This window comes from Lissotriton helveticus, chromosome 4_1 (assembly GCF_964261635.1).
Source record: "Lissotriton helveticus chromosome 4_1, aLisHel1.1, whole genome shotgun sequence".
In the NCBI taxonomy this organism is placed as follows: Eukaryota; Metazoa; Chordata; class Amphibia; order Caudata; family Salamandridae; genus Lissotriton; species Lissotriton helveticus.
Window position 1 is genome coordinate 312,368,389 of NC_136063.1, and position 20,787 is coordinate 312,389,175.

Sequence of the window (20,787 nt, forward strand, 5' to 3'; positions counted from 1 at the left end):
CAGTACTCCAGAATAGATTTCTTTCTCCTAGATCGTGTTTTTGTGCCTGACATTACTTCAGTCTCACACATTCCCACAGGATTGTCCGATCACTTTGCTGTGGAGTTAAATATCAACTTCAAGCTTAGCTCCTCGGAGTTCAGGTGGACTCTGGATAGAACTATTCTTCTCGATGACGAGATTAAAACCAAAATCAGAGCTAGTCTTTTAGAATTTATTTCAGTTAACGTTGGGACTGCCTCAGAGCAAATAGTCTGGGACACTTTGAAATCCTATCTTAGGGGTATCCTTGGTTCACATATGGCATTAAAAAGAAAACTGGAGAAAATAGAGAATACTAAGGTCCTCGACTTAATCAAAAAGAAGGAATTACAGTTGCAGTTAGCCGTCTTGGAAGAAAGAGACAGGATTCCCATACTTGAAAAAGAGCTGTTACAGCTACAGATAGATTTTAAGGCTAGAGCTGATAAGGTAAACAAAGATAAGTGGGAAGTTAGCAAGCTTCACAATTTTGAATATGGAGAAAAGTGTGGCTCACTCCTGGCCTGGAAGGCGAGGACCGAGAGAAGTAGGAATAACATAAGCTTGCTTATTCAGAAAGACTCTGGGATGCTCCTAACAAAGGATGTAGAAATCAGGATAGAGGCAAGAAGATTCATGGAGGAGCTCTACCACGAAGAAAATAACTGTGGACTAGAGGAGCTTGAAAAGTGGTGGGATCAGAGAGAGCTACCCCAGCTGAGTGAAAGTGACATAGCTTTCCTAGGTACAGGGATTACTGAAGGAGAAATACGGGCCCAGATAAAAAAGATGTTTAGGAATAAGGCCTCTGGTCCGGATGGTCTGCCATCCGAGGTGTATAAAGATAATGTGGAGGAAGTCTTAACACCCCTATTAACTCTGTTTAATAAAATCTTCCTGCAGGGAGATCAAGCACCACCATCCTGGTCTGAGGCTACGATTACCTTGATAGTGAAACCTAACAAAGATCCCAAAGAAATAGAATCGTACAGGCCAATTTCCTTGCTTAACTGTGACCAGAAAATATATTCCGGAATACTCGCATCTAGGTTGGCTAAAATAATTAAATCTATTATCAATTCGGATCAGAGGGGGTTCATACCTGGCCGTCAACTTAATGAACTCACGTTCCAAGTTCTAGGAGCAATAGATATAGCAACAGACAGGGGGCTGCCACTTGCTATCGTTGCGATCGATGCAGCAAAAGCCTTCGATCAGGTGAACTGGTCATTTTTGTGGAAAACCATGGCGAAGTTTGGGTTCCCGAATGTATTTATCGAGGGCATTATAACATTATATAGGAATCCCCGGGCCAAAATCTTGGTCAACGGTTGCCTTACAGACTGGTTTAACATCTCAAGAGGAACAAGACAGGGTTGTCCCCTGTCTCCCCTCCTTTTTGATATATATATTGAGCCCTTTGTGTGTTCCTTAAGATCAGATCCAGTAATTCTACCTTTTAAAATAGGGGATTTGACGCTTAAGACAGCACTATATGCTGACGATCTCCTCCTATATACGTCCAATCCGGTTGAGGCTATCCCTAGGCTGTTTGAGTTAGCGGAGGATTTTGGCGCTGTGTCTGGATATAAAATAAATAAAGATAAAACAGACATTATGAGCTGGAACAATACAGTACAGATACCTGAAGCTAAACAAAAAATCAGGTACCTAGGAATTTATGTTACCCATAATTTGGATAATGTCACGAAAGTAAGTTGGGAGACTGTAGTAAAGGAAGTGAGGAAACTATTGACCAGATGGAATACCTTGCCGCTTAATATCTATGGTAGAGTCAATCTGGTCAAAATGATCATCTTGCCGAAAATCACCTTCCTATTTAATTCCATCCCCCTCAATTTCAAAAAAACAGATATTGCTAATCTCCAAGGAAGAATTGGTTCCTTCATCTGGGCAACTAAATCTCCAAGGATCGCCTGGAGGAAATTGAGAAGAGGGTTGAAGTTGGGTGGGCTGGCTCTTCCTGATTTGCTTCTTTATTGTTATGCTTTTCAGTTTAAGAACTTCAGACTTTTAGCAAATAAACTTGATTCTTCATCTCAGGGTATACTCTTTCAGGCTATGCTTTCTGATCTCCCACACGCCCTAGACTCTTTTCTTTACAAATTCGGGGATCACAAGTTTTTTAAAAAGGTTCGACTGAAGCTCCTAAAAACTGCACTCAACAACTGGCAAACATTACGTCGAATGTTTAATATACCTTATTACCATTCCCTAGCCCCAATCTGGGACTCCCCAGGCACACCAGAATGCCTTTTGGACCGATTAGCGCTACCTTTGAAGGCGGCAGGTATCACAAACTGGGGGGACCTGTGTATCAATTCGGCTTTATTAAGTTGGGAATCCCTCTCGAACCTAACGGAGGGTACTATTACTAGGTTCAAATTTTATCAATTGTCCTCGTGGTGGGCGAGGCAGTGTTGGGCCTATAATAAGGAAATACTCTCATTGGAATTAATTAATAGGGACAGGGGATGGAAAGGTGAGGTTGCGCATTGGTATAATAAATTTGTGGGGGTTAAAGAAAATCTAGAATCTGAAATTGTTAAGCTATGGAATGACCTTTTAGACCCTGATGCTGGGGAGGTCCTGAAGGTCTGGATAGATTCTTTTACACTCTCCCAAAAAATTATAAAACCTTCCAATCTTAGAAGAAACCACCTATTCACATTGCATAGGGTCTATTGGACTCCAGCAAAACTAGCTAAGCTGTCTGCAGAAGTATATTTTTGCCCAAGATGTAAGTTTCCAGCGGCGGATGATAGACATATGTTTTTCGATTGTCCGTCTATCAAGGGTTATTGGAGTGAGGTGTGTGAATTCATAGAAGAAGTGGTATCATCCCCAATTGTTCCCAGCCCCAGATTGATTGTGTTTGGTCTCCCTAATGATTATAATACTCGAAATTGTGTGTCGCAGTTTATTTTTTATGTTATCGTTATTGCCAGGAGAGAAATCTGTAGGGAGTGGAAGTCTATTAACCCTCCCAGATTCGTAGACTGCCTTAGAAACATCATGGCGGTCAGTCGCTTAGATATGTTGTGTGGTGGAGAAAGCGCCAATGAGATCTGGTGTGCTCTGAATGCATGGACTGAACGATAACATCCAATGAGTCCAATGATTATGCCAGAGGTTAGTGGTCCTATTCTCCCAAAGTGGCAAGCTACATCGTGAATGGGAGTTGGCTTAGGAAACAACCTACCTCTTGGTGACCTCCATCGGCTATCCATAGACCCCAGGGCCGGAACAGTTGGTTTATGCCTGTGGCCAGGAGAGCGCCTACCTAGAGTTGACATTATCTGGTGGCATGTATGAGGACAAAAAAAAAAAAAAAAGAAATCCTAAAAGTTTTTAGGATTACTTAATTTTCGGAAATTGCGATTCCTTAATTGCGAATCGCAATTAAGCAATGGCATTACATTGATTCCTATGGGCCTAGAGGCCCATAGGAATCAATACCGTTTTGCATTTTTTTCTTTTTGGCACTCGCAATTTGTTGATGCATTGCAAGGGTGCAGAGGGGGGTCCAAAGGACCCCCCCCCCTGCACCCCTGAAATGTATTTTAAAGTGCATGTTTCACACACACATGTCCTAAGGACATGTGTGTCTGTAACATGAAAGTTTAAAAAATGCATTTTTTTGCTTTTTTAAAGATTTTCGCAAATTAACACGAGGGTCAACCTCGTGTTAATTTGCACTTCCTATTTCAAAATTTGCTATTTTTAAAAAATTGATGCATCGCATTTAAGGAATCGCACAAATGCGATTCCTTAAATGCATTTGCATTTTAAAGAAATGCAAAAAATAGCGAATTTTGAAACTCTGTTTCATGCATCCCAAAAACGTATTTAGGAAGCGCAAACGGCCGAATTTACCGATTCGCACCGTTTGCACTTCCTAAATAGGTTGATGCATGTGCCCACTAGACCTTTATCAGAGGAGGTGACCCATGGGATCAGGGTGATGTATTTTGCTTGAATCGCAGTATGTGTAATTAACCGGAAAATCCTAAAAATGCCAAAGTATGGGTAAAAAAACCAACAACATTTTGTGGACTGAAAACTAGAGAATTACAGGCAAATGGCAAAAGTCACAACAAACCAACATTCTCGCACTTTTTCTGATAAGCATATTACTGGCAAATTGGACCTAGCATTTGTGAGTGGGTCTTGTACAGGACAGAAAGAAGGTAAAATGTTGACCACGTGAAGACCACATTGACAGATATATTGATGTCACATGGTCAGAATTATTGTCTGTTCCTGTGCATTACAATTGGCACACCAATGAGGTACTGTTTTTATCAGTACATGTGTTGGAACTTTTGTTGTTCCCCAAAATCTCCAGAACTTTCCCTCTCAGAAATGTGAGGGCATTCTAATTTTGAACCAGGGTTTGACATTTGCAATGCATCCTTTACTCTTTTAATAGGAATAAGTGTGGGAATGCAGGATGGAAGGACTTTCACTACAATGTTTTGAATCTCCATTTTTTTGGCTTCCTGTTGTAAATTGGTGCCCGCTAACACATTTTTTAAAACTTCCTCAAAATTAACTGCCATTATAGATAATCTAGCGCCAGGAGTGGTTCAAAGAACACCCTATGTGTACACCCAGATTGTTATGGACATTTTTAGGTCGAGCCTGTCCCATTCCGCAGGAATGGATAGGATCGAATTCATGTCGGCAAAATCCTCTTCAAACTAAGGGGTTTCAGCCCGGCGTTTTCTTGCAGTTCACGTGAACATGCACGAGCATTCACGGCCTGGGCTTCTCCTCCCCTAGCAGCACTCCTCCCACACCAGCAACTCCCCCCTCCCACACCAGCACCTCCCCTCTCTCTCCCCGCAAACACAGCCTTGCCGTAGCAGCACTCCTCCCACACCAGCACCTCCCCCCTCCCACACCAGCACCTCCCCTCTCTCTCCCCGCAAACACAGCCTTCCTTTCATTTCTCCTCCCCCTCCCCAGCCAGCTTCCCCCAGGCCGTGTTCCCTCAGATATGCTATTGCATATCGTTTGCTACCTCTTGTATTTTGTTGCTCTTGATACTTGCACAACTGTCACTATTGTCTCATGTAACGTAACGTTTGCTTTTGTAACATGCTCACTTGTAATTTTGGCTTCATGTATCTAAAAACGCCTCCCTCGCGCTCCTTTCTCCCTCTCTCCCGCTGCCTAGTCCTCCCACCCCCTCCCTCTCCAGCGCGTGCTCCACTCGCATCTGCCTGCTGCTCCCCCGCCCACCCCCCCACTCCCCCAACCAGCAATGCCGAGAAGCTTGTTTCCTCTAAGAACATATCGTTTGCTACCTCTTGTATTTTGTTGCTCTTGATACTTGCACAACTGTCACTATTGTCTCATGTAACGTAACGTTTGCTTTTGTAACATGCTCACTTGTAATTTTGGCTTCATGTATCTAAAAACGCCTCCCTCGCGCTCCTTTCTCCCTCTCTCCCGCTGCCTAGTCCTCCCACCCCCTCCCTCTCCAGCGCGTGCTCCACTCGCATCTGCCTGCTGCTCCCCCGCCCACCCCCCCCACTCCCCCAACCAGCAATGCCGAGAAGCTTGTTTCCTCTAAGAACATATCGTTTGCTACCTCTTGTATTTTGTTGCTCTTGATACTTGCACAACTGTCACTATTGTCTCATGTAACGTAACGTTTGCTTTTGTAACATGCTCACTTGTAATTTTGGCTTCATGTATCTAACAAGCATTGGCATTGCCAATAGGTCTCGCTTGTGGGACCTTATAAGTATTTAGTTTTGCAGCACAATATCCGATTATGCAACTCGGATATTGTGCTGCAAAACTAAATACTTATAAGGTCCCACAAGCGAGACCTATTGGCTATGCCAATGCTTGTTTTTTTAAATGTTATTCACCCCCAATTTGTGTTAATTTTAGTTTTCATTATCGAGTGATGTGTGGTTGGTACACACTGACAAAACATTTAAAACCACACCTCCATAGTTAGATCTGGGTATTATGGTTTTTTGAATAACCCACACACACTATATACACTCGGTTGGAGAAGTCTAACATATGTAATTGTTTCGAGCTGCATCACAAAAAGGTGTGTCTGTGCCTGTAAAAGGAACCAGACGTTTTCTGGATATTTTCCTCGGACTACATCCAAACCGTTTCTGGCTTCTTGCTGGGGCATGACACACAATTCTGTGCCCCAGCGTGGAGGCAGACAAGGAGGGGATTTTTTTTTTTTTACTTAAGACAAACAAAATCCAAATTGCATATGGCTTCTTTCTCAGGCCATTCTTCTTGGTCTAAGCAGAAATCCAAACTACCTCTAGCTCCTTTTGTTATGCTAAGAAAAAGTCCAAGCAGTGCCTTGCTCCTTCTTGGGGCACTGACAAAAAGCTCCTTCCTCTTAGAAGGCTTCCTATGGATAGAGAACCTTGTGTGAAATGAATGAAGAACTGGGAATTAGAAGTAAAGGGACTAGGAACAATCCTAGTCTTCTTTCAATTCCTACCTCCTGGATCATGTCCTCAGCTGATGTCGGGGAAGAAGAGGGAGGCAGAACACTGGGCTTCTCCTCCAGTCCTCTCTACCACCTTCCTTCTTCCCCATTAACAGAAAATCTTGTATCAAGATGGTGGAATTGATATGCAGGAGCTGTGTCAGTAATACCTGCCCTAGTCAACTCTTGTATCCTTGCCAAGCAGCTCGATCCTTGGCTTTAAATGGGATGGGTTAGGAAATTCTCCCGGGCCCACTTGATAAGCATGTGCCAGCAATAGTGATGGCCCAGAAGAGAGCACCAGGCCGCCTTATTCAGAAGTTTGCCAGTGCCTAGAAATGATCAGACACAGTCAGACTCCTTCACAGGACCAGGATATGCTTGTCCCCCATCACAGGGACAAACAAATAGGTAACAGGCCAATGAGATAAAAAAAAAGTATTGTGTATATACACGTCATGAATGGGGCCTGGCGGCATCTTATTATGACATTATATATCTGTAATACTGTGCCTGGAGTGGCAAAAGGGTTTTGTCATTTTACAGCTCCGCTTGGATGGCACTGTGCTAATCCTATGCTTAAAAACCTTGCTGTAGAAATGGCAAAATACTTTGTCCCTTTCTAGCTCAGCGTGGATGGCACTGTGCTAATCCTATGCTTAAAAATGCTGTAAGAAAAAACAGACATTTGCGGTGAGCAGATTTAAAATCTCGCTGGTGTTATAGGGTGCTCTACGAAGGTGCTCCTCTCCACCTAAACTTGGGAACAATCTAGAGTTCTCTGCTTTTTTTTGCATAGGTTATGAGGCACTCTAAGCCTGAAAATGTATTGTTTTTTGACTTTACTTGTTGCTTCCTTGTGTCTGGCGAAAGCTAAACCTCGCTGAAGAGCTGTCATGACAGCGAAACACGTGTCAGGGGTTGCTTTTATTAATTCCCAGTTGGCTTGGATGGTATTTTACCAATCCAAAGTGGTAATACTGTGCCTGGAGTGATAAAAGGCTTTTGTCATTTTACAGCTCAGCGTGGATGTTACTGTGCAAATCCTGTACTTAAACACTTTGTTGTAAAAATGGCAAAATACTTTGTCCCTTTCTAGCTCCGCGTGGATCCTACGCTTAATGCCTTTGCTAGAAAAACAGACGTTTGAGGTGAGCAGATTCAGAGCGTCACTGGTGCGTAGGGTGCTCTATACAGGAGCTGCTCTCCAACTAAACTTGGGAGTCCTTGTGTGTGTGTGTGTGTGTGTGTTCATTATGGCTATGGGAGGTTTAACGCAGGTGTTACCCACATATGAAATATTGTGCTACATACAATCAATAAGTTTGCTTTAGATTCATTGTATGTAGAGTTATTATATGAGGATATCCTAAAACAAATTGTGCACTTAACATTACCTCCTTAACTTACATGTGACTCACCTGAGGTAATATCTGTAACTTTTATAATTAACATTTCACACAATTCCTTTCTAGAACCTGGTTGTTGAGTGGCTGGGGGACAGGAATATGAATACAAATGTCAAGATTACTTTCAGGAATCAAATAGTTTTATCGGAGCGTCTTGGGGGACAACTCTATTTCTTTTCAGGTCTTCCTGACTTAATCACTGTTTACTTTTATAGAAAGATATTCCTCTGTATCAAACTACATATATGGGGTTCGAAGAATACAATCAATAAGCAGCCTCATCTCCATTTTGATTTTTCTTCTTTCTCACTCATTTTGCAAGAGGATCTGTGTACAATGGATCTTCTGTGGTATTTCACTATTGGGATTTATTTCACTGTGTCTTGTTTTCATTTAGCTGAAAGTTTTTTCCCTCACTACTTGGGCATATTTTGTATGTGTTTATTGTATTCCTGGGTTGCAGGTCTTGGGTAAACATTTTATATCCTTGATTAAGTCTGTCCTGCCTTTAATGTTCTGAGTCCCTCAGATTATCATTCCCTTACTAAAGAGCTGTTGCGTCTATACAAGTAGGATAAGTAAGGTGACTGACTTATTTGGAACTCCTTGTGAAACAGGGCCCCTTTATGCATCTGTCCCAACTCAGAAAAGGGTTAATGTCATTTTAACCAATGTCCCCAGAGGCACTGTTGATTATCAATTGTGTCCTCGGTAATTACTTTAGGTAGATCTTTAAAACTTTGGCTTAACTAGCAGTCTTATCCAACCCATCTTGTCTCCTCTGACTTTCGGTTTCTCGATTTCAAGCTTCTTGTCACTAATGCCAAGTCCTTCTTTGTCACTGTGACGCAGATTCGTGAGAGCGATCAAACCTTCAACATCTGGAGCCTTCTGGCTGCTGTTCTACACTTTGGGCATGGTCAGGGAGTAAGAACTTGGTGCAGGAATGCATAGACACTTCTCCTAACATCTGCAGATCATGAAGAGTCAAATCAATTTGATGTCAAACCACTCCACAGAGGATGGTTTGACAAAACCCTTTATTTGAAACTGATGCTGACATCTCCAATTATTTCCATTCCCTGACGCGTTTCGGAGCAAACCGTCCTCTGTGGAGTAGCATCCTTGGATCTTTGGGGAGATATATATATATTACCTACTGGCGATAGCCAGTAGGTATATATAGTTAGGATTTTTTTCCTATGGGATTTCTGAAAATTCGATGTCTAATAACTTTGGCGTTTGTGGACGGAATTGGCTGAAATTGTCAGGAAAATGGCACATTTTGTTTCTGAGCAGCCCCTGAAAATTTGGGGGGGTTTCGTCAAGGGGGGGCCGAGAAAAAAGGGGGGTCCCAAAACGCGTTTTCCCATGTTAATTTCCATAGGGCGGTTGGACTCACTTTTAGCTCGAACGGCTGAATGGATTTACATGAAACTTGGCAAAATTGTAGATATGGGTTTCCCGACGTGCCTTTGCTATGTCTCAATATATGTGCTCCAGTGGATTTTGAGAAATTAACGTTTTAAAAAATATATATATCTGTGACAGCGGTCCGGTTAGCTCCCCGGTTCGCGTACCGGACGCGTCACGGAACTTCGCGAAGCGAAGCTGATTGGCTCTCCGGTGTCTGTCAACATTCTAAACAGTCCGGAGCGGCCGCCATCTTGTCTCTCGGTAAGATCGAGAGACAAGATGTGGTGAAAAACAAAGGGGTAAATGAAGGAAAGGGGGCAAGGTAGACCCCTCCTGACCCCCTAGGATTGATGAGGGGGATATTAAAGTGCCCCGCGGGGCAAAAAAAAAAAACTAAAATTTTTTTGCGATTTTTTCGCCGTAGAGGCGCGTCCCGGTACGCGAACCGGGCAGCTAACCGGCAGCGTAACGGGAGTCTGAGGAGAAGCTGATTGGCTGTCAACATTGTAAACAGTCCGGAGCGGCCGTCATCTTGTCTCTCGGTAGAATCGAGAGACAAGATGTGGTGACAAACGAAGGGGGAAATGAAGGAAAGGGGGCAAGTTAGACCCCTCCTGACCCCCTAGGATTGATGAGGGGGATATTAAAGTGCCCCGCGGGGCAAAAAAAATAAATAAATAATTTTTTGCAAAAGAGGCGCTTCCCGGTACGCGAACCGGGCAGCTAACCGGCAGCGCAACGGGAGTCTCCCATCTTGTGTTTTTTGAGCGTCCGGTTCGCGTACCAGGTAGCGTCCCGGTAAGCGTAACAAGGGGAAAACCAAGAGAAACAGTAAAAAAAAAATTAAGGGAATAGATTTCCACCAAACTTGGCAAAATTGTAGGGACTGTTTGTTTGATGTGCCTTTGCAAGGCCTCAAGATATGTGCACGTGTGGATTTTGTCTAATTAAGGTTAAAAAAAATATATATATCTGGAAGCGTGCTCCGGCGCGCTTACGTTACGGGTTTTGTTTGCGCTGCAGAGCCGATACGTCACGGTTATGAGACGCGTCATGAGGCGTCTCACGTGGCTACGTGAAACGTCACGTAATAAAGAATATATTTTACAGCTATAGATATTAGCTTTTAAAAAACCAATGAAATTCACTGAAAAAACCATAGGTTATAGACCATATATAGTTAGGAATTTGCATTTACAAAACCTTGAAAATTCACTGAAAAAACCATAGGTTAGAGACCATATATAGTTAGCTGGACATTTTATTGATATAAAACCAATGAAATTCCATATATAGTTAGTTGCACTAACTATATATTTCGCGCATCCGCAATCCAATGCTGATGATGTCACATATTACATTATTCATGACATGGTCAGTGACATCACTGATGACATCACTGATGACATCTCAAATGACATCACTGATGACATCACTGATGACATCTCATTTAACATCAATGATCACAGCACTGATGATATACTTCATGTGATAATACAATGCACCTCCTTACACTCTAATATAACCACTGTTACACCTAGTGTAAAATACAGAGTATCATTTTTGAAACCATTGACACACCAATACCAGTAACTACATACGCACTCACTAATTCCTACGTCTACACACACATTCACTCATTGACCCATACAATCACTCGTACATACAGTCACTCATCATTACAACACTATCATATGCACTCATACACCTATGCAGACACTCACACACTGCCACTCATCCATGGAGTTACTCACACACCTAGTCAGTCCTGTAAAGAATCAATCACACTTTGATTTCTTCATCTATACAGTTAAACACAGAACAGCTTACATTTTCACAGATATACTAACACATACTTACTCACTTATACAATCAAATCCTTCATCCATACTCTTATACATCCACTTATTCTTCAATATGTAAAACATATTTAAACTTTACAAAAACACACTGACACTGGATGATGTCATCAGTGATGCCATCAAAGATGTCATTTGAGATGTCATCAGTGATGTCATCAGTGATGTCACTGACCATGTCATGAATGATGTAATAAGTGACATCATCAGCATTGGATTGCGGATGCGCGAAATATATAGTTAGTGCAACTAACTATATATGGCATTTCATTGGTTTTATATCAATAAAATGTCCAGCTAACTATATATGGTCTCTAACCTATGGTTTTTTCAGTGAATTTTCAAGGTTTTGTAAATGCAAATTCCTAACTATATATGGTCTATAACCTATGGTTTTTTCAGTAAATATATATATATATATATCCCCCACTGCGGACTGGCTAAGACAAAATTCCCTTCAGTTCAATGGATCAAAGACAGAGGTGCTGCACTGTTCACTGGACAAAATATCTCGCCCTCTGCCTGCAGACGTCTGGCCCCAGACGTCTGGCCCCCCACCCCCTCGGTTACGGTTGAAGAAGCGGATGCTGCACGCAACCTGGGTGTCATCTTTGATCCACACCTACAGTTGGATGCCTTTGTAAACAAGACCACTGGTACCTGTATGATGTTGTTACGAATGTTGCGTAAGATCCTCCCCATGCTACCTGCATCGGCCAGACCTGAAGTACTGCGTAGCATCATACTCAGCAGACAGGATTACCGCAATGCATTGCTCCTAGGTGGCCCTAGCTCCTGATTAGACAACTGCAGTGGATCCAGAATATGGCAGCCAAGCTGGCCCTTTCACGGGCGCGCTCAGCCTCATCATCTTTGGCACTTAGAGACCTTTATTGGCTGCCTGTTCATCAGCGGATCTGCTTTAAGGCTTCTTGCATTGTCTTCAGGGCACTACACGGACAAGGGCCCATTGCACTTCAGGAACTCTTTTTATGGTATTCGGCAGCCAGACCTTTACGCTCCTCTTCTGCCTATTTGGTGGCAGTTGCTAGAATCCAGAGGATACGGATGGGTGGTCGCTCCTTTGGCTTCACGGCTGCTAAACTCTGGAATTCCCCTCCACTCCTCCTGAGGAGTTCGAATGAACTGTCTTTTTTCAAAAATGGGCTAAAGTCCCATCTCTTTCCTAGGGCTTTGTGATCTCGTTCTGTCCGTGATGTATTTAGAGTCAAAGCGCCAGGATACCCTTTGGGTGACAGTTCGCGCTATAAAAATATGTCTTACATTACATTACTTTACTTTATTAAGTAATACATCATAACGGCCATGCGTCCTAACAAGGACGTTGTGAGATTTACATTTTTGTTTTACAATCGTGCACAAATCACCTCTTAGTACAGACTAACCAACAAGGTTCCTATGCCAATACAACTCAATGTAGTCAGTACGAGTATAATACAGGTAATGTATGTCGAACAATAAGCCGCAATAACTCTAGAAATAAGTACATTTCACAATTTTAAAACAATTCCAGTAACTTAAATCCTATTTCCGTCCCCCACCCTGCCTCCTGGTCTGCCCTTCCCTGGATAAGTCACAACCAATTGCAGTTATGCATCAGTAATGTCTATTAACCGTGCTGACGTGCAGGTGGAGAGCTAATAGAGTTGGTATGGCGTTCGGTGCCTTGTACCTACAGGGGCTGCTGGGTGGAATATGGAATGGGGTTGAGGTGTGTAGGTAGGAGGTCTTTCTGCCTAAAGTCCTCCAGCATAATGTCCCAGTCCATAGAGATGGGATGTTTTCTCAGCCCTCTCACCTCCTCCCGTCGAATGGCCGCACTTTCAGCGCAGCCCCATCTAAGCATGTCGTCCTGCCACGCGGTCAATGGGTGGCATCTGGGCGATTTCCATCTCATGGTGATCGGGCCTATAGCCAATACAAGGGCGAGGTCTAGAAAGCGTAGCTGGACCTTCATGGCATTAGTGCGCCTGCGGAGTCCCAGCAAGCTCTCCAGAGTGTTGTCTTGGATTGTGAGGTGTGTGATCTCCCCAAGTGTAGCCCGGACCTTTCCCCAATAGTCAATAAGGTGAGGGCAGGCCCAAATCCTGAGTAGAAACCCCACCTCACCTGTTATGCATCGTGGGCAGCAGTGTTGGATATTACTTTCTTATATGTGTAATAAATATTTATATATATATATATATTACCCACTGGAATTTGCCAACATTTAAATGGCCTACAGTAAAATGGTGTCTCATGAGTAAATTCCCACAAAGAAATGGCATGACAATTAAATGTTCTGGTTATTCCTCAGTTCCACTGCTTGCTTCCTTCCTTCAAGGTCAGCTAACCGCCTTAAGAGGTCCTATTCATTTTTAGCTTGTCTGCTGTTAAAGAAAGGCACCAAAGTATGCAACTCAATCTGTGACCCGCTACAAAAAGGGAAGTTCATACTAAATATAATTGGACCACACACACTTTCACTTCTTAGCCTCTTCATGCTGATTTCTATGATTCCTACTAATGTTTACTTTTCAAAATTGACATTTGTTTTGATATAAATGATGTTTTTGCGCCTTCATGTTTATGGGTCTCTTGTAGTGCAACATATTTTGTCATCTTGGAATGTTTAGATGTCCACCGGGGTTGTGCCCAATGTAAATACATTACAATTCAGTAATTTAGTTTAGAAGCATACTGGTAGAATAGTAATGCTAAATATCTTTACATATTTTTACTTTTCAGCAATATGATAGAACATTGTCTCATGTGCTATGGGAAAAAATATACGGATGATGGTAAGTTTGAGCAGTATATTTTTTGCCATTGTAGTATCAGATATGTCAACGTTTTAGGGAAACTGCAGCACATACCATTAGTTATGTCATGTGAAGTTGTAATTAATATTTTTATTTCCGGTTGTGGTTTATTTTTGACATCCATATTAGGTGACATTTTCTGCTTGTTGTAAAAAAAAAAAATAGAGCTCAGAGTTGTTATATAAATGGCACCAAGGACTTTGTTTCGTGTTCTTTTGGAAAACTCGCAACGCATCTGTTATAACCTCATTGTTTCTTTTGGTACGCTCCAACCACCCCTTCCTTTCTCCTTACCTTGGAATGTTCCGCTGGAGCCTGGTTTAGAATGTTGACAAGTGTCAGTTGTTGAGGAGAGTTGGATGGCTAATAAAGCAGACCTGAAACCTTCTCCGTTTCCCTGTGCTTTTACTTACAACACTGGCGACGATTTGCTGCAAAGGGGGCAGCTGTGGCCATCTCCCCTTTCTGTGCTCTCTCCATTCATGAAAGGAAGAAGTAGCGAGGACGAAGGACGATATTCCATATACTCCAAATTTGTTGTACAGCATTCAGAAACTGCATCGATGGGAAACAGATGCTGGAGACAAAAGGACATTGTTGGGAGCATTGCCACCGGGAGAAAAACCTCAATCCCATCAACAAGTGCCAGAAGGGTTGCAGAGTCAGTTACCCACATCTGTGAAAGTGTAGCGGTGAGTCCCTCGCTACGATCCTCCGTGGTGATCTGTGGATAACTGGTGTTGTTATCGCACTTGCATGACAGAGGCATCCGGTGGTGTGTTGTGGAAGAATCACGCATTCCCTGAAGTGAATCTTCGAGTGTGAGGAGTCTGTGGCAGCGGATTCCATCAGCAGGCAGTAAGACGTGCTTAGACAACTGTGTGAGGCAAAAGAGAGTGCCAGGAGAGACGCAGCGGGAAGCTCTGTAGCGCGAGTTCCATGTCAGACCGGCGTTGGAGATCGTTCTCAGGTGAGTGTGGGCAGGCACAGTTCTTCCATTGGTGTGCTGTGGAAGAATTACGCATTCCCTGAAGCGAATCTTCGAGTGTGAGGAGTCTGTGGAAGCAGATTATTGCCAGCGAGCAGTGAGACGTGCTCAGACAACTGTGTGAGGCAATTGAGAGTGCCAGGAGAAACGCACCCTGGGAGTTCTGTAGCACGAGTTTCCTGTCAGACTAGCGTTGGAGATTGTTGCTCAGGCGCGTGTGTGTGCAGACGCAGTTCTGCAGACACTTCTCCCTGGAACATGCGCAGATCCTTACTAAAGAGTTCAGCGTTGTGCTCTGATTCGTTTTTTTTTTATCGCTGCGTCTGTTGCCATAGAAATAGTAAATAAAGCTGTACTTAAGCTCGAGATTAAGATCTGCTTGTGAGCTGAGCGCACCATTCCTGTTGTGACGAGCGCACCTGCCTTCTCCATTTTAGCTACATTATTGAAGTATACTGGGTCCTTTCCATCAACATTAGTTGGAGCTCTACTTGCACATGGAATGGGTAACTTGTGAGTGAAATGTAATAATGTACCATGTATTAAGTCCATTGTGCAAATAGGAGGCTCTGTTGCGCACACTTTTTTCTTGTTTCTGGCTGAAGAGATATGCACTTTGGTGTTCAGGACTAGTGTGCATATACTCTGCCATGTGATTCCACACCTTTTGGGCATTTAAGAAGTACTTTTCCTCATATTTGGTTCTCCTCTGCACCGTATCTCCTAGACCTTCTCTTCATCTTCTCTGACAGGTGACCTTCAGTACACCATGATGGCTGCACAGCAAGCATGAGCTAGCCACCTCCATTCCTAAACTAAATAGGAGAACATGAAATATGCTCGAAGGAGTGGGTCAAACTTTTTGAGTCGTACCTAATTGCCATAGGCGGTGAACGGTTCACTGCCATGCGTAAACAGCATATCCTCCTTCATAATCTAGGTGTACAGGGGTGCAAAATCTATGAGACTTTGCCCGAACCGGAGAACCCCAACGGTGAGGTAGTGGAAGTCATGGATGATTTTGCTACAACCATGATAAAGTTGGGAACACACTTTGGGGACAAAATAAATGTAGTATTAGAACGGCACAAGTTTTCCTTCAGATCCCAGGGCAAACAAGGGTCGGTGACCAACTATATCGCAGCTCTAAGGGGTCTCACCCAACTGTGCAAGTTTGGCAATCTGACGGACTCTCTGATCAGAGACCAATTAGTAAGGTGCACTAACAATTTGCGCATCCAAGAAAAACTGTTTGCAAAGAATCCCAGCCTGTGTGAAGCTGTGAATATTGCCAAATCAGTGGAACACACTGTTAAATGCATAAAAGAGATGAAGACCGGAACAGAAGTAGTAGCTACTATCCAAGAGGAGGTGGAGATATGTGAAGTAAATAAGGTACAAAATAAGAATAACGTACACAAGCCTCCCGGGAATGAAAGGAATTACAGATGCTACAGGTGTGGTAGCAGCAACTATCTTGCTAACAACATCCATTGTCCTGCTCGAAGTGTTGCGTGCAAGAAGTGCAATAGTAGGGGACATTTTGGAAGGGTATGCAGAGAAGGCGACCCTTATTACGCTGAGGGTGCAAGTGCAGAGGGCACCATGAGTAAAGAAGTCAAATGTGTCATGCCCAGTGAGGGAAAAAAGTACATTTTTCAACTTAAAGAAAGTTCTGGTACCGTAAACGTAATTTATGCCAAGTGTGATGTTAAGTTGGACAACAAAATCATTAGCATGTTTGTCGATTCATGCTCTCCTTTTACGTTGTTGAACTGTAGAGATTTTGAAGGCATTGACAATCAGGGAAGCAAAGCCTTACAGAAACCTGACGTTTTCCCCACAGGTTATAACAAAGAACCTATACCCCTTTTAGGTATGAGAGAAATGCTAATCGAATTCAAAGGGAGAAACACTGTAGACTCGTGGAGACAGGTTCGAATTTGTTAGGTTAGCAGCACCAAAAGGAGCTAGGCATCATCCTTAATCCAAATATGGAAGAACAGGTCCTGCTCACGGACCACAGTGTGCTAAGTACCAACATTTGTGAAGAGTTTCCCAAACTGTTTAAGGACAGGTTAGGTCTCCTTCGTGATTATCAACACAGAATTAAACTCAAAGTGAATGCTAAACCAGTTGTACACCGATTGCGTCCTGAACCACACCAAATGAGAGAGCCTCTGAAAAGAGAGTTGGAAAAATTGTGCATGATGGAGGTCATACAACCTGTAGACATGTCTGAATGATTGGGGCCTGTTGTAATCGCGGCCAAGGCTAATGGGGAGGGCATCCGTTTATGCGTGGACTTGCGCAGCTTAAACGAGAACATCTGGATTGAGAGGTACCCACTCCCCAACATAAACGAAATGCTCAGCACCATGGGTCAGGCTAAGTTCTTTAGTGTCATTGATTTGTCCATGGCTTACCATCAGGTAGACCTGCACCCTGACTCAAGGCCCCTCACTGCTTTCATTACCCCCCAAGAAGCCTTCATGTTCAAGAGGATTCCGTTTGGGCTGGCATCCACCGCTGCGGTATTTCAGAAGATCATGCATCCGATCCTATAAGATGCAGACCATACCATGTGTTTCCAGGATGATATTCTGGTGTATGGTCGCTCAGTGGAAGACCATGACCGCACCCTCTGACTGGTATTCAGGAAGTCGATGGATGCCGGGTTGATGGTGCAGAAGTTTAACTGTCAAATTAGGGTGACTTCAGTCGACTACCTGGAGCATTTTATTTCTGAAGAAGGGTTTAGACCAAGGAACAACCTGTTGAAAGTGGTCAAAGACGCTCCCTACCCAAAGAATAAAGACGAACTTAAGTCTTTCCTCTGTCTTGAGGAATACATGGCCACGTTTGTCAAGGATTTTGCGTCCAAGTGTGATCCCTTACTTGAACTGCTTAAAAGAAACAAAGACTTTGAATGGCATGACCAGCACAAGTGCACTGTAGATGCTTTGAAGGAGGAGATTTTGCATTCACCTGCATTAGGCCCTTTTGACCCCACTAAAAAGACAATCCTTACCACTGATGCGTCTATTAAAGGCGTAGGAGCCACCTTGTCACAAAGAGATGGGAAGGGAGAAAAAATAATAATGTTTGATTCCAGGTGCCTCTTTAAGGCAGAAAATAATGACTTGGATTTCTGTGAGACTGACTCTGAAGTTGTTGGGCCTCAATGCCTCCTGCTTGTGACACATGCCCGTTAGCATATGCGGGCTCTGCATTGAGGCCTGAAGTTCCAGTGAGTGCAGCATCATGGGAATCTTTCAGACATGGTCCAGATCTCAAAGGGAACTGCAAAAATCTGGAGTGGTGGTTAACGAACAGCAATTGGGTCAGAAGCAGACCCCTCTCCCTTCTCCAACCAGATTTGACAGTGGTGACAGATGCTTCACTCCTGGGCTGGGGCGGCTATCTGGGAGATATGGAGATGAGAGGCCTCTGGTCTCCGGGTGAATCCAGACTCCACATCAACCTACTACAGCTCCGGGTGATCCGTCTGGCATTGAGTGCCTTTCTACCCTCCATCAAGGGAAGGCTAGGGCAGATGTTCAGGTACAACTTCACTGCCACTTGGTTCTGAAACAAACAGGGCGTGGTGGGTTCGTGGACACTTTGTAAAGAGGCCCTGAGCCTCTAGCCATGGCTGGAACAACAGGGCATATCCCTGGTGGTTCAACATCCTTGTGATTCCAGACTGGGCTCGGAGAGTTTGGTATCCCAAGCTGCTGAGCATGACCATCAGCCCGCCTCTTCGGGAGGATCTTTTATTGCAGCAGCAGGGGAGGGTTCTTCACCCGAACCTGTCAACTCTAGGTCTTCATGTGTGCAGAGCAGAGTCAGTCGACCGCTTTCGATCTTCCCCCCGAAGTCTGCAATATTATCTTGGCAGCCAGGCATCCCTCCACCAATGCGATATACGCCTGCTGCCCTGCAAGGTTTTGGCATGGTGTGCAGAAAAGAAAGTGGACTCTTTTCTGTCCTCCTTTCTCAGGTCCTTCTGTTTATTCTTCCTCTTGCCCCATAGGGCTCTACTTTGGACACCTTAAAGGGCTATTTTTCTTGCATCCCAGCGTTTCTGCAGTTGCCAGATCATCCATCCCTGTTCTAATCCCCTGTTGTAAATAGGTTTTTGAAAGGTCTTCAACATATGTTTCCACCTTCGCCCTCTTTTCATGCCTCAGTGGGACCTCAATATCGTACTTACATTTCTGATGTGTCCTTCGTTTGAGCTGTTATGTAACTGTCCTCTCAGGCTCCGTGCCATCTCAAGCTCTGTGCCATCAAGACGGCCTTCCTTGTGGGGATAGCATCTGCCAGGAGGGTTATTGAGCTCCAGGCTTTGTCATCTAAGTCTTATTACCTAACCATCTTTCCAGACAAGCTAGTACTTCGCTCTGGAGCATTCTTTCTGCCAAAAGCTGTCACTTCCTTTCCTGTATATATGAAAGATAACCACCTAGGTAATTATATTCTTTTGATAGTACGATGACAACTATAAGAGACAACAAAAAAATAACTAGGGTTCTGCTGTTTATTAACACAATTATAATTTAAAATACATATTTCATAAAAAACACAGGCTTATTTCCATATACAATATGGAGCTAGCAATGTTATAACAACAAAATTCCAAAATATAAAAAACACAGCAAGTGGCACAATCAATTAAAATTTGACGCGCGTTTCGGCGAACCAGCACCTCCTTCAGGAATAGCCACGTAATACCTGGAAAAAGTACATAATTAGAATACATTTTATTAAGAACAAAACATATCACATGTATTATAAACATTCACACAACACATAGTTAAATGATTTAAGAAAGGTATCTTCATTGCCTCTCACTTAAAGATTAACAACACAAGAATTGCCATAAATAAAGCCTATTTTAAAGTAAAGTTCTTATTAGTGCTCATTTTAGGACCAACTTTCAAACATTATAATTATTAACATGCAATCGGTCTACCACTAGTGTCGCCTGGTTGCAGAGAATCCAACTTATCAGGATTATGGCAGAGATATCTACATGACTGGTGATGCGGTGGCACTCATGTATATCGAATTTATAAATTTAAAGCCTATATATATTTTTTTTAGAGGACAAAGTTAATTACTTACTTCGAACGCTCTATCAGCAAATCGGGGTAATTGATTAAAAAGCAACTATCATTTCGATATAATGATAAATTTATCTGAAAAAGAGAGAAAATGTTCGATGTAAACATAACACTATTCTAATACTGTAGTCTTTAAAGAGAGGACTGGTACTATAGTCTTTAAAGGGGGGACTGGTGCCTAGTCACAATTATTATTAATATATATCTAGCGATATCTATATATTGTAATCCTGTATCAGAAACCGGGCTGTGTGTATTCACAATATGGATTAAATCCAGCCACTCAGGCAAGCAAGACTGCTAGGATACTCAAGAGAGCAGTATAATATGATGATAAAAGACAATTCCTTGTTTCACGTAAATCATGCCTAGGTATAAAAGACATATCACGTGTAACTAATTTGGCACTTCCTTTCCTGTAAGCAGTCCATCACATTGCCTACCTTTTTTATGCTTTGCCGCATTCCTTTAAGAAAGAGGAGCGACTCCGACTGTATCCAAAAAGAGCTTTGTCGTTCTACCTTGACTGCACAAAAGAGTTCCGAGTGGATGACCAACTCTTCATGGACTATGTCGGAGCAAAGAAGGGGAAGGCTGTGAAGAAACAGACTATCTCTAGATGGATCCCGCTGTGCATAAAA

At 43.1% G+C, this 20,787-nt stretch overlaps 1 protein-coding gene across 1 annotated transcript in view; it reads left to right on the top strand.

Moving 5' to 3' along the window:
- Positions 1-20,787, top strand: part of DSCC1 (DNA replication and sister chromatid cohesion 1) — a 116,253-nt gene that overhangs the window by 71,050 nt on the left and 24,416 nt on the right. The window contains exon 6 of the mRNA XM_078685560.1: positions 13,956-14,008. Coding sequence (XP_078541686.1) covers positions 13,956-14,008 — 53 coding nt within the window. The remainder of the gene's footprint in view (positions 1-13,955; positions 14,009-20,787) is intronic.